General features: G+C 36.6%; 1 protein-coding gene across 2 annotated transcripts in view; it reads right to left on the minus strand.

Annotated features, from left to right (window-relative positions):
- GLS (glutaminase) overlaps positions 1–12,798 on the minus strand; it is a 58,599-nt gene that overhangs the window by 32,244 nt on the left and 13,557 nt on the right. For both annotated transcript variants that reach the window (XM_040562222.1, XM_040562223.1), the window contains exons 5-7: positions 12,428–12,507; positions 10,802–10,965; positions 4,811–4,869 (exon numbers count right to left, since the gene is read on the minus strand). In XM_040562222.1, coding sequence (XP_040418156.1) covers positions 4,811–4,869; positions 10,802–10,965; positions 12,428–12,507 — 303 coding nt within the window. The remainder of the gene's footprint in view (positions 1–4,810; positions 4,870–10,801; positions 10,966–12,427; positions 12,508–12,798) is intronic.

The raw sequence follows: 12,798 nt of genomic DNA on the forward strand, positions 1-12,798 counted from the left end.
TTTTTTTAATTTTTTGACTGTGACAGGTTCTTAGCGATCTTCCTCTTATTTAAAGAAGGCATTTCTATTATTTGTATTTCTACTGGAAAAATACAAAGCAATTGCATAAAGTTCCATGCCTACATGTACAGAGAGACACATGGATACTTACCAGAGCTTGCAACAACAAAATTAGGCAATAATTACTAGGAAAGTGATTGCTATTAGCCACTTTTCACTGATCAACATTTAATGTTTATGCAATTAGACCACAGAAGCTCTTACCATGTGTCTCTTGTTAAAATATTTTTTCGATTTTGAATCCAAGCCAAACTAATAAGAATATCTGGATCATGAGACTTAAAATAGAAGATGATTATTAAAAAAATAAATGTCTGGGACTTTTAAAGTTACATGTATAACTTAACACTATACTGTGAGGAAAGCACCAAGGAAAGGAGTCCTAACTGTTACAGTGCAAGAAAATTTTTACATTTGTGCATTTTACATTAACTTTTAATCTCTTTATTCTAGCTTTCTGTACTTACAGGCTGTTTTATTTTATTTGTTAATCTGGGCATGCTCTGTGAGAGCTGGTGTCTTGACTGCTTAGCGTATCGTTTTCAGCTCTGAAATACTTGAGAGCACACTGTCACAGACAGTAAGTATTTGAGCCATGAAGAACAATACTATTACTATTTCAAACAGATGAGAAATATTCTTGTATCCTTCAGGTATTACATACTTTCATAGGTAACCACTGAATGCGACACGTCGTTTCAAATACCACTCCAAAACTGGAAGCCACATACTACTCTACTACATGTTCTAGGCCAAGTAACAACTCAAATGTATTACATGTAATAAAAAGCAGAGAATGATGTGAATGTATGTTCTACTCAAAGTTAGTTACTACAAGAAAATGAAACATCCAGGAAGAGAGGAAACTTCTCCAAAATAAATACAAGTATCTCACGATGAAGATCACAATGCCAACACACCTTTTTAAGGGGTATGCATGTATACATACATCAGGCTATCAGGAAGGATAACTGGAGCAAGAAGCAGACAGCAGTTAAGCTAAACCTGTACTATTTATTTTAACTATATTATTAAATAAACCCATTGAGAAACATGTATTTTTTCCCCTCAAGGGCTCAATCAAGATTGTGTAAGCTTCCTAATAACTGCACCCTGACAGCAAACAGACCCTCAGAACAGCTGGGCAGGTTTCTACATCGCTCAGGCTTACTGGTATATTTAGAATGCTCTGAAGCATGAATCATAGAATCATACTCTGCTTTTTATGCTTAGGCAAAGCTTTACTAGTTAGATTTTTTTCAGGGTCAACAAAACCAGCATTTTCATCTTCACCTGTACCAAACTTTCTTGCAAAGACTGTGAATATTGCTGTGCCCCCGAACACATCTAAGTGCCCCTCACATTAGTTCATTAGCACAGTGCTCCACTGAGCCTTCCCATCTGTCTTCACTGGCTATGTAAACAGATCCTGCACATGCTTGTCAGCACTCAAGGGATTTATATACACCATCGTCACCCAAACCTTTGCTGCTACCCTAAAAAAGCTTTAATCTACGGACAGAATCTTGGTACGTAACAATAGAAAGTTACTTAAGATGCCTTGTAGTTCCTTGCACAGCCATGCACCACCTTCTACGCGTCTCACCCTGAACCCTTCCCTTCCTCCCCATCTCAGCTGCACTGCTAACGCGGTACCCCACTGCCAGCCATGGTTAAGCGGACACGCCGAGTGCTGACACAACCACTCGTCTTTCTGGACTTGATGCACTTTGAGGACTGAGTTTCAAGTTTCAGAAAAAACAAGAGACTAAAGCATTAAAACCCCATCTACACTAAAGGTAGTGAAGACTTCCCAGTCACGGTGATTTACAGAAAGCTAGGTGGTCACAGAGCACCAATCTGTGCCACTTCTGTCCAGCAGCTGCATCCTCTTGTTTCAGGCACCTGTATTTCCTTGGAGACCTGGAAGATTTTATCATTTTATTCTAATATAATTTTTTCACAAACTCATGTAATTGTCACTAATGTTCTCTTTTGATAAGTTATATCGTTACAACAATTCTGAAATAATTGTTAACTAGTAATAAAGGCAAGTGGCTGTACAATAACAAACAAGCAAAAGGGTTCTCAGGGTTTTTTAAAATTTTAATTAAAAATCAGCCCACGGTATTTCCTTTTGCTAAAAGATTTTTATGCTAAATATGTGCTTTAAACAGTCCGTGGAGTGCAATGCAAGTACGGTTAGAACAGATCCATCGGTTAAGGCACCAAAATCTCAATGCACTGCAGGTCCAAGCACAGCAGGAGAATCATATAAGCAGGTAAAAGCATATCATTATTCATGCCTAAGCCAAACAAATGTAAAACTTGGTATGTACATTTATTATTTATTTTTTTACTACTATGAATAGCAAGTACTAAACTTTACAGTTTAGGTCTGTGCTCTCTCTGTTCTAAGGTGTGCATACCTAATTCCTACTGCAGTCAAAACTGGATTTGGGACCCTAAGAACTGTTTTTCCCCCCCTAATGCACTGAAATATTACATATTCTGACAAAAAAAAGGATTACGCCAAGCTTCATCTCTTATCCACAAATAATCATCATTGATGTCAGATTAAGGGCAGTTATGTACAAAATTGTGCATGCTAACAGCTGCTGAGTCCTGCACAATGTAACGGTTGTAGGTTTTGCAAGACTTCTTTCATCAATTTCTCAGAAAGAGATAAAATAGCAAACATATCTCAAAGGAGGTAACAGCATCCTTAACACTGAAATACAGCAGTCTCTCCATAGCTATCAACATGCTATCATTAGATAAACCTGGCATACAGGATAAATTCAACCATGTTTAATGATCCTTTAATTTTCTTGGACTCCACAAGCCAAACAGCGTCAATATATGTAAGTAACATCTTAAATGAAGATAGAAGGAATTCAGAGGAACTGAGGGCAGAACAAAAGGTTAATGAAGCCACCTTTTCCAGGAAACAAGGCTAAGTCAGATGAGATCCAACACAAACTTGAATTTCTTAAATCACTATATAGTTAGGAGGAATGTTGCTAAGTTGCAGATTGTAAGGAAGTTACTTCACAAACTGTGAGATAGCTGTAAATAAATAGCTGTATTTTTCCACAAAAAAATATAGCTATTAATTTCTGTAGCCCTCTATGTAGTTTTCCTCAGAATGGTATGTTTAGTTTGGTTAGTTATTCAAATGATAAATGGTATCTTAGTGAAAGCAGTACATGAATATCTACATTGTAATCATAGTGAAAACAAATAATGAAGTGATAAGTGTGATATGCGCCCATTAGACGTGCAGTTACCACATGCAAAGACATCGGTGCAGTGCAATACTCTTCATAAGAACATTACAGAAAAAAGAAAAAAACACAAAGCCCACCCTACAAAAACAACCCCCCAACCTTCTAACAAATATCACAATTACATGCAGTAAACAAAACCATTTTATCTATTTACAAGTAAACCATTTATCAAGAACTATGTGCCTTCTGCAAGAGGCACATGCTTGTGTTTTGCCTTATGACCAATAGGACATGTTCTAGTACATCTAACATTTTGACATTTGACAAGTGTGTTAAGTCAGATTTTAAAATTCACTATTATCCAAGTGAATTTCAATGCTCAGTCAACCTTTAAAAAATATTAAACGCGAATAAATTTACCTGTCATACTTAAGGCCATTTTCTTTCACCTACAGCTATTAAAGATAAATGTCTTTAAGCAGGAGTTCTTACACCTTCTTTAAATATAAAATAACAGAAAAATCATGATCTAAGTAATTTTAAAATCAACAATTTGGAAAGAGGAGGTAGGAAACACACTAGCTAACGAACTCTGAAACATAACCAAGACAAAGGCTGTAAACAAGATTTTCAGATCTCTCCAGTAACAGTATTAACTTTCCTACTTCAGAACTTGGGGGGACTGACATGTTCCCCAGAACTCTAAGCAGGTATCCTGAATTCTAAAAATATTTTTTGTATCAGTGGCTATAAAAGCAAAAGGCAGAAAAAACAAGTAAAGTATCTGGTAAACATTAGCATTACATGAAATTTCCACCATTTACAACTTCAAGAGATACATAGTTATTCTAATGAAAAAGAAAATAGCTTTCCAGAAGTAGCAACATCATGGGCTAAAGATGTTAAGTCTTTATTCAGCTTCCAGTTTACTCAGCAAAATAGAGGTAACTGTTTCTAAACACATTTGAGAAAGCACATTTAGCATCCTGAACAAAACTACATATCAAAAGTTCAATGTAATTCAGTCGTACAGTATGTTAATAGTAGATAAATTTAGAATTAAGACTGACGTGGGAATATAACTACATTGCTCATACAAATTACAGGATCTTCTATTTCTTCTGCACAGCAAGAAATATTCTTGTAAGTTTATGCCATATAAGCATTAGACATTCAGAAACATATTTGAGTGCTATAAAGTATATTTGTGAGAACATACTCTTAACATTTAATACCAGGCAATTCTCTCGAGAGAATATAAATTATTATGCAGTTAAAGAAGGAAGCAAAATAAAACTAAAAACACTATTAAGAAAGCTTTTCAGCTGCACTGTTACTTCTTTTAAGAACTGTTAGTCTAATACTGCCTTTCTTTGGAAGTTTTCCAAGTAGTAACACATTACAGCTGGTCTACCTGCTAATGCTGCCATCCGATATTGCAACACATGCAACGAGAACATACGATACTTTTCTACATTCCATTAAAATATTCTTAGAGAAACTAAAAGTTAATTTTTTACCTTGATTAAAGATGTGATCACAATTGCTCCAGCATTCACCATAGGGTTATGAGGCCTGTCTGTGAAATAAAGTTTTCAATTACAAATATATCCCAGGACACATTTGTCAATCAAAAACAGGTGTTTAAGTGAAGAATGATAAATATGAAATATATGACTCGAAACTATGATGATAGAATATAATCTTAAACTATATAATCCTAAATTGTAACACTAAAAATATTGTAAGTTTTTTCTAATTCTGAGCAAAGCACTTTAAAGCTTAGAACACACTCAGCCTAACGCTCCATAACAACCCAGTAAAAGAATCAGACTGGCGATGTCTTTTCTTGAAAATTTTGAATCCTCTGCATTGAACCAAGATTTGATAAATCCAACATTTGCAAGTAGAACAACCCCCAAGAGACTTTCCAATTTTTCTCCAACTTACCAAGTCTCAGTAATTTAAAATGTTCAACAGTTACTTTAAAAAAAAAATCCCAGTTCTTGAATTTCCTTATTGCTGTATTTAAACACAAAAACTTGGGTCTTTCCAAAAAACAGAGGTTTCTATTGGCTTCTTCTGAAATACATACACCACTTTACTCATCCTCACCAAGATTTAACATTTTACAGTTAGCTTACACCTGCTATGCTTACATCTTTTTATCACTAATCTCCATATCAGTAGTATTTCTGCATTCCCACTGGAAGAATCACCATTTTAAAATAATCCTTATCAGTTGTCTACTTTTCTTAACTAGTAGTTTTCATTCATCAACATCTACCTCCTACAGATTTCTTTCCTTTTTTAAAACTAACACTTTTGCTGTACCATTTAACTAGGATGTTGCTGTTTAAGGGTTCTAGTGTCTGAAAGAGTCAATTAGTTTTCACTACTTCGACACTGCAACAGGTTTAAATTCCTCTTTTTATTTGCTTTATCTCCAAATTTGGAAAAAAATCAATTAGAAATACAAAGAATTCACTTTTGTTAATACACAGTAAAGGAACTTGATAAGTGCTTCTTAGAGATCAGTCCGATACACTATATGTACACACACATACTGTTTTCCCATGAAATTTACACTGGGTCAGGGTCAGTGGTACTTAGCCATCCCTGACTATCAGAATAATCTCCAAAAAAAATCAAGGTCCTTTTAGTATTTTTCAGAAAGTCAGTACTAAAAAGATTATTTCAAAAAAAAAGTTATTCTATTAGTGAAAGGGCAAGACCAGGAACTTATGTCCAAAAAACTTGAAGCTCCCCTAAGACATAAACTTAACCTACATACTAATGTTTCTGAAGTCATTTTGGCCAGTCTCTGTGTCTGCAATAAACCCATGAATTGTCCTCATTTTCATTCATCTGATTGTATTTGAGATCTGCATACACCACGCATCCTGTTCTACTCCTATCAGTAATACCAGTGACCTGGGTCAAAAATATTTGACTTTTGATTAAAACCACATTTGAGTATGAAAAATGTGTCATTTCAATAGCTTCCGAACTCAATCTCATTAGAGACCAAAAAGCTCAATGCCACTCAGTAACACGCTGCAAAACAAATGAGGATTGAAGAGCATCACAGGCTGCCAGTCAGAAGGGACCTGCGGAGGTCTTTCCAGCCAGCCTCCCCCTCAAAGCAAGGCTACTGCCAGGGTCGGATCAGGTCAGTCCTGGCTTTGGCTGAGCCTTGAAACCCTCCGAACACTGCAAATCCAGTACCTCACTGAGCATCCTGTTCCTCCTGGGGTACAAGTTTACCCTAACATCCAACCTGCACTCCTCGAGCCACAACACGGGGCCACTGGCCCTCGTTATATCATCTGCCCTGAGCAGGAAGAGGTACAAGCCTTCATCTTCACAACTGCTTTTCAGCAGTTTTAAGTGGCACCCAGAGGAGCCCTTAACCTCCCCTTTCAGCCTGGAGAGTTACATGCTCTGGTTCCCACTTACCTTCAACATCACAAGCAGCCTTGATAACTCTTCCTCTCCTCTGATGACTCCTGTCCCTCAATGGCTAACGTCTTACCAAGCTAAACTCTCACCACTTTCCTACCAATCTATCAGCATGTGCTGACCTCACATGAAGAACAGCAAGAACCTTCTGATGAAATGAAACATGGTTTCCTGAACATGCTTCTGCAATGAAGCTGTTTGGCTCCCCCTCTGACAAGTCAACACAGCACGATTGCTGCTGGTGCCTCACCAACCAAGGCGAGGCACAGCAGGCCTCCTGCTCACCACGCGAACAAAAGCTCCCTCCTGCTGCTGCCTAACACCAACACATCCAGCACAGACCTCAGCAGGATACCTTCCATCAGTCTACCACTGCCTCCTTCCTCTAAGCAGAGTCAACCCTGTCAGGATAGCCAGCTCCCAGAAAGCAGCTCTCAATATTTTCCCAAACAACACTATCCAACCACTTCCCACACACGAGCATCTACAACTGATGGATGACAAAACAAACAAGAAAAACACTTACATGGTGTTTAAATAAAAAATTATATTCTGAAAGATTCCTGCTAGTTTCAAAGAAGAGATGTCATCCATTCCTGTCAATACTACTTCCATCCCAGGTAATTTTTCTACCTCTCAGGGTTCAGACACTACATTAGCTTTTAAAAAAGCCACGCACAGGTCTCTTTCTAAAGCAGCAGCAACTACTGATCTCCCTCACTGTGGATGCCACCGGCAAAGTGACCGCACATTGTACAATGACAAGGAATGAAGGCTACTAGTGTAATTGCAACAGTGTGCCGAAGAGGTGAGCAGACTCATCTGCTTATCTTCAGAAAGAGATAGCGAACTCTGGAAAGCTAACTGGCATACATCTCTAAACACACACACACTAATCAAATAAAGGCAATGATTTGCTTAGACTGAAAAAACATGTTACACTGCTTCCCTGCTAGTCTCTTGTCTTGTATCATCTCATTATACTTCGGAGTAAATTCATCTTCTTACCCTTAATGAAAAGCACAAGTCATAATAAGCATTCAATTTAAACTGGGATGCCCTAAGCCTAGCACTGAGTCATTTGCCTCTTGCATAAACAACCCACCTCATGGCCTCCAAATAGGACACAGGCTGTTCTGAGATACAGCTCTGCTTTTACTGCAGGAAGGAGGTACTTGTAGACAACACCCTTTAGCACAAGGAATGAAAACCTATTTAACAGGTGTATCTCAACTCAAAAGAAAATATGACTTAGTCACCTGAATCTCTCCACTGGAGATCACTCTTAGAGAAAAAGGGATGTGTTTTTTATACCTCCTGACTGCCTGATGCCCAGCAGGACTGCTCCAGCAGCCTGCCACGCAGTCACGCCACGTGTGACCCAGACCTTTCCCTCAGCAGCTCAGGTTACTCTGCTTCCCCACTGCCGCTTCTCCCAACCTTTCTGGCCCACCACTGGCCTTACTTGCACGGCTCTGGCTTGCATTTGTTGAGCACAGAAAGCAGAACTTGCCACACAGGCACCAAACAGACATTTTAATGCACACAACCGTTCACCACGACAACTTCCTTCCAAAAGGCATCAGCATGTGCTTGTCTAATACAAAAGCAAGGAATCCCATCTTTGGCTAACAAAAATATTTCAGCAGCGCCAGCAGTCCAGTTCAGCCAGTCCCCTGTTCAAGTGAGACAAGTTTATTACTGGACTAAAGGCCACAAAAATTAAGTCACCGGACCAACTCTACCATCCTCAAAAGGCATGGATAAAAGATTAACTGTGCATATATCCAAGTGTTGTGAGACACATTGCATCACAAGCTTAAAATCATGAAAATACGTGAGCCATTCGGTGACCTTAACAAGTTATTGATCCTAATAATGCATATTTCAGACACATTTCACTATGTGAACTTCCTGAGCTACTTGAAGCAACCAGAAGCTATTTTTAATTAACGTGAGATCTGGTTTAATCCTCCAGAAACATGACCTGTATGATGGACCACGCTTCCTTTGATTAAAAAAAGCTTTAAAATTGAATATTCACAAGGCTGCAGAAGATTCCAAGTTCACATTGCACAGAATAGATCTTACTCAAAACACACACGATTCTTAGCAATGCTTCTTGTTGTAAGGTGGCACTTTCAGCTGTGATTTAAAGTTCTTTAATTTTCTCCCTTCTTTCCAGCCTGAATCTCAGTACTAGTAAACAAAGAGATGCAATACCTCCCTATTTTAGTAACCTTCGATATACTAGGTTAAAAAAAAAAGCTTCAGACAGATCTAATCAGTTTCCAAATAGCTGCAGATCACTTTATAAAATCCTGACCACAAACATGAAATCCCACCATATCAGAGTAATTCGAAAGCAAATGGATTAAATGAATACCTTCTGTATTTTCAAATCCAGTCCAAGTTACATTAAACCTACCAGACACTCTGCATATCCAAACTTCAGACAACACTTAATATTTACTTGTAAACTGTAATCCTTTCTTCCCTCTGTCTCTTTCACTTCCAGAAGCACAATTTCCCTGTGACTGACTTCTGCTTTCTGTTTAAGGCCTGTAGAGAACCAGCTCGAACAGGCTTGCATCCAGTACGTTTTCTCATGTCAGTTGTCCCAGCCACATACTTTATTAAAGATTGCATCATGTGCATGAGTCCTCTCTATTCACTTCATGCACACCGGTCAAACTTTTACTAAAGCCAATTCTCTTGTTATACGACAGTCCAATGCTGTTAAAATCTAACAGTAATATAAGAAGTCTAGCAATTCACCTTCTCTCATAATTTAATTTAAAAAGTGTAATAAAAAGCAAATAAAAGCTACTAGATTGTCATTCTATTAAGATGAAAAAAAGAAAAACTTAATCCAATTAAGTCTTTTTTTTTTTTAATATTAAAGCTTTCTTACGACATGAAAGGCAGTCTTCCTCATACTGTATGACACTGTATTTGAGAACTATTAGGAAAGCCAGAAAAAGGCCAACAAGCCTGAACTCCTGCATGGAAAATGATAATGAAATACCAACGTGAGTATCACTAACATGCTAAAAAGAAGAAATGAACTGTCAAAATTTATCTGATGCACAAGGTTGGGAAAAGGGATTTCAAGGTATGTCTAAATATAATTATGCATTGTCTAAATATAATTATGCATTATAATTTGTGAATATCTGTATTGATATTTGCAATGAAAGTCAGAATTCAATACAGTCCTTGACAAAAATATCTAGGTCTTACGCTATTAATCAAATATTAATTGGAGTACCATGGCAACAGAAACATTGTCTGTTCTTTTACTGAGGAAGATCTGCTAGAAGCAGCATTTGTGTTTCAGAGATAACATCCAGCACTTCCTCTAAGGCTACATGAGTCATCTTTCTCAGATTTTCACCATAACGTCTTTCAAAACTGCATTTTCATGCCTCATTACTAATACAATATAAAAAAAGAAATCATCTACATAAGCACTATACAAGAAATTCTTACTAAAGTGTCCCTGTCTCAAAAAAAATATATATATATAACATACATTATTTTGAATCACTAGTCAAATTCCACTTAGAATATTCCATGGGAAGGTGTGCTCACTTTCACTTCTGGAAACTAGCCAACACTGGCATTTGGCTTCAGCACCTGCTTCTCACAGCACTGAGAAGGCAAGTGGTATACGTGTTTCTTTTAAATTTATTTAGATCTTTGATTTTTTCCACCACCATTTTACAGAAGGCATAAAGGTGTGTTTGAAGAACACTTGCTATCAACTCAACTAAATGAAAGCATGATTATAAACATACATTTCAAATACCTTCATTATCAAAATCCTTTGTTTTTCCCCACAGCTAGATATTAGCCAACTTGCCGAATTCTGCTTATTTTACTAGTATTTTGTATTAAGCAAAATTGAGTGAAATATTTGGAGACAGTATCTACCAGTAAGACCTAAGAGGATAGGGTAAAATGAAACGACTGAAAAAAATGGGTAGCTTGTTTTGTGATTTTCTGAAATTGAGTATTTGCATTATTAAATGTTATGTAACTCTTACCATCTTCATTCAGGAACAATTTGTTGAATCTTAATCCACTAGGCTCTTTACCGACATATCTGTGCACGTACTCTGTGCCAAGATCGTTAACAGCAATAGCATATTTCAAAGGCTTTACACAGGACTGAAGACAAAAAGGAACTTTGGTATCTCCAACAGAATGCCTGAGAAAAACACAGATGAAGATGCTTAAAATCCCCTGTTTGCTATCTGTGACAAGTGCAATATTAAATGCTTCATTTATTCTTCAACATAACAGGAACAGCCACCAAGAAACAGATTATTATGTAAACTACATCCTAAAAAGCAGAACAAAAAAGGTTTGGGTTTTAACAACTGCCTCCATAAACTGAACAAGGCAAAGTCACTTGTTGGCCATTATTACAGACATAGCAAAATAAAAGCAAATTAAGAAATGGGTTTGTACCAGAGCAATAGTCACCTCAGAACACTAGTACCACATTTATTCAACAGAGTACAGTCAATCTGAATATAGTCCCTGTACATGTTGATGGATATCAAAACAAAGATGAGAACCAGATCAGTTTTGGAATTTAAGGGCAGAAGTTGAAAGGCTGGACATATATTCCCTTCGATACTGGCACAGGTATTTTACTGCAATCATGAAATACCATCTTTTGGAAAGTTTACTTTCAACACCTAATTCAGACTGCTCAAAAGAATGATTTAAACAAGCAGCATAAGCCCCATTTAGAAGAAAAGGTTCCAAGACACTACTTGTCTGATGACAAAATCAGAAGTGCATTTGCTTCTTTTCTTTGCAGAAAATTTGCGAAGTATTCAAAGAAATTCACAGAAACATTTTGGCATTACAAAAGCTATCATTAGACAACATTAAACATTATAAAAGCTAATATTATAAAAGCTTCCATTAGTATATGTTGTAATATCCAAACCAAAGAAAAACACTAATTCAAGAGATCGAAAAGGGGAACTTTTTTCCCCCCTTTTAAAGGGATTTTACTATCAATACATTATAATTCAGCCACTTAAGTGGGAAGCTGAAACACTAGTCTAACACTTCGCTCAGAAAATTAATGCATTTAGGAGGCACATCAAAACATTTGTACAGCGCTTCCCTTAGAGAATACTTCCTTTTTGCAGAATACGCATCTGAAATTTTTCAGTGATGTACAGTGATCGTAATTCCTTTTCTGCGTTTTAATGTTCTTACCAAACCACTATTACTAACTTTTAAGAACATCATGGCCTACAAAAAACAATACATAGCTCAAGGCATGGATGCTATTGGATAAAGATCATCAGTTTGCAAAGTTTACATAAGCTTTGTCTCTATTTTGCCCTTTGGTAATCACTGAAATTACCCTCAGCTTTATCAATTTATTGTCAGCTCAAAAGAACAATATAATCCTACTCTAAATAGTAATTACAAATACTATTTAAATGTTATTTTTTAAAAACTGAAAAATAATTCAGCTTCACAGAAGTTGGAAAAAAAAATCAAGAATGATGATCATGTAGTTTTTACTTCTTGAACAACTCCAACAAAGCTTTTTGTTTAGTCAGAGATACAATACCATGAAGCACTGTATGTATCAGAGTTTAAATCACTGAAATGGTAAAATCTGCAAGTTAAAAATATACCTCTGTCCATCCACTGTGCAAAGTGACACGCCCCACAAATCAGGGCTGAACTTGGCCAGTTGTGGAATATAGTCAGCAACCTATCACAATGAAAAATAAAATCATATGTTATACCATCCAAAATATTTAGCTATATGTTAGCATATGTTAATTTTAATAAATGCCTGTGGAAAGGATAACAGATACAACTGAATTAGCCCACAAAAATCTAAAACCTCTTCATAAATTATATTGATATTAACATTATCAAATAAAGTATTTTTCCAATGAAAGAACAAACTCAGCATGTTTTAGGAGCAATGTGTCCTATTTTATGTCAGATTTAGGATTTCAAAACAGTAATATTTTAACTTGTAACAAAGTCTGGGGTT

The sequence above is a fragment of the Cygnus olor genome, chromosome 6, assembly GCF_009769625.2.
Source record: "Cygnus olor isolate bCygOlo1 chromosome 6, bCygOlo1.pri.v2, whole genome shotgun sequence".
NCBI classification, from domain to species: Eukaryota; Metazoa; Chordata; class Aves; order Anseriformes; family Anatidae; genus Cygnus; species Cygnus olor.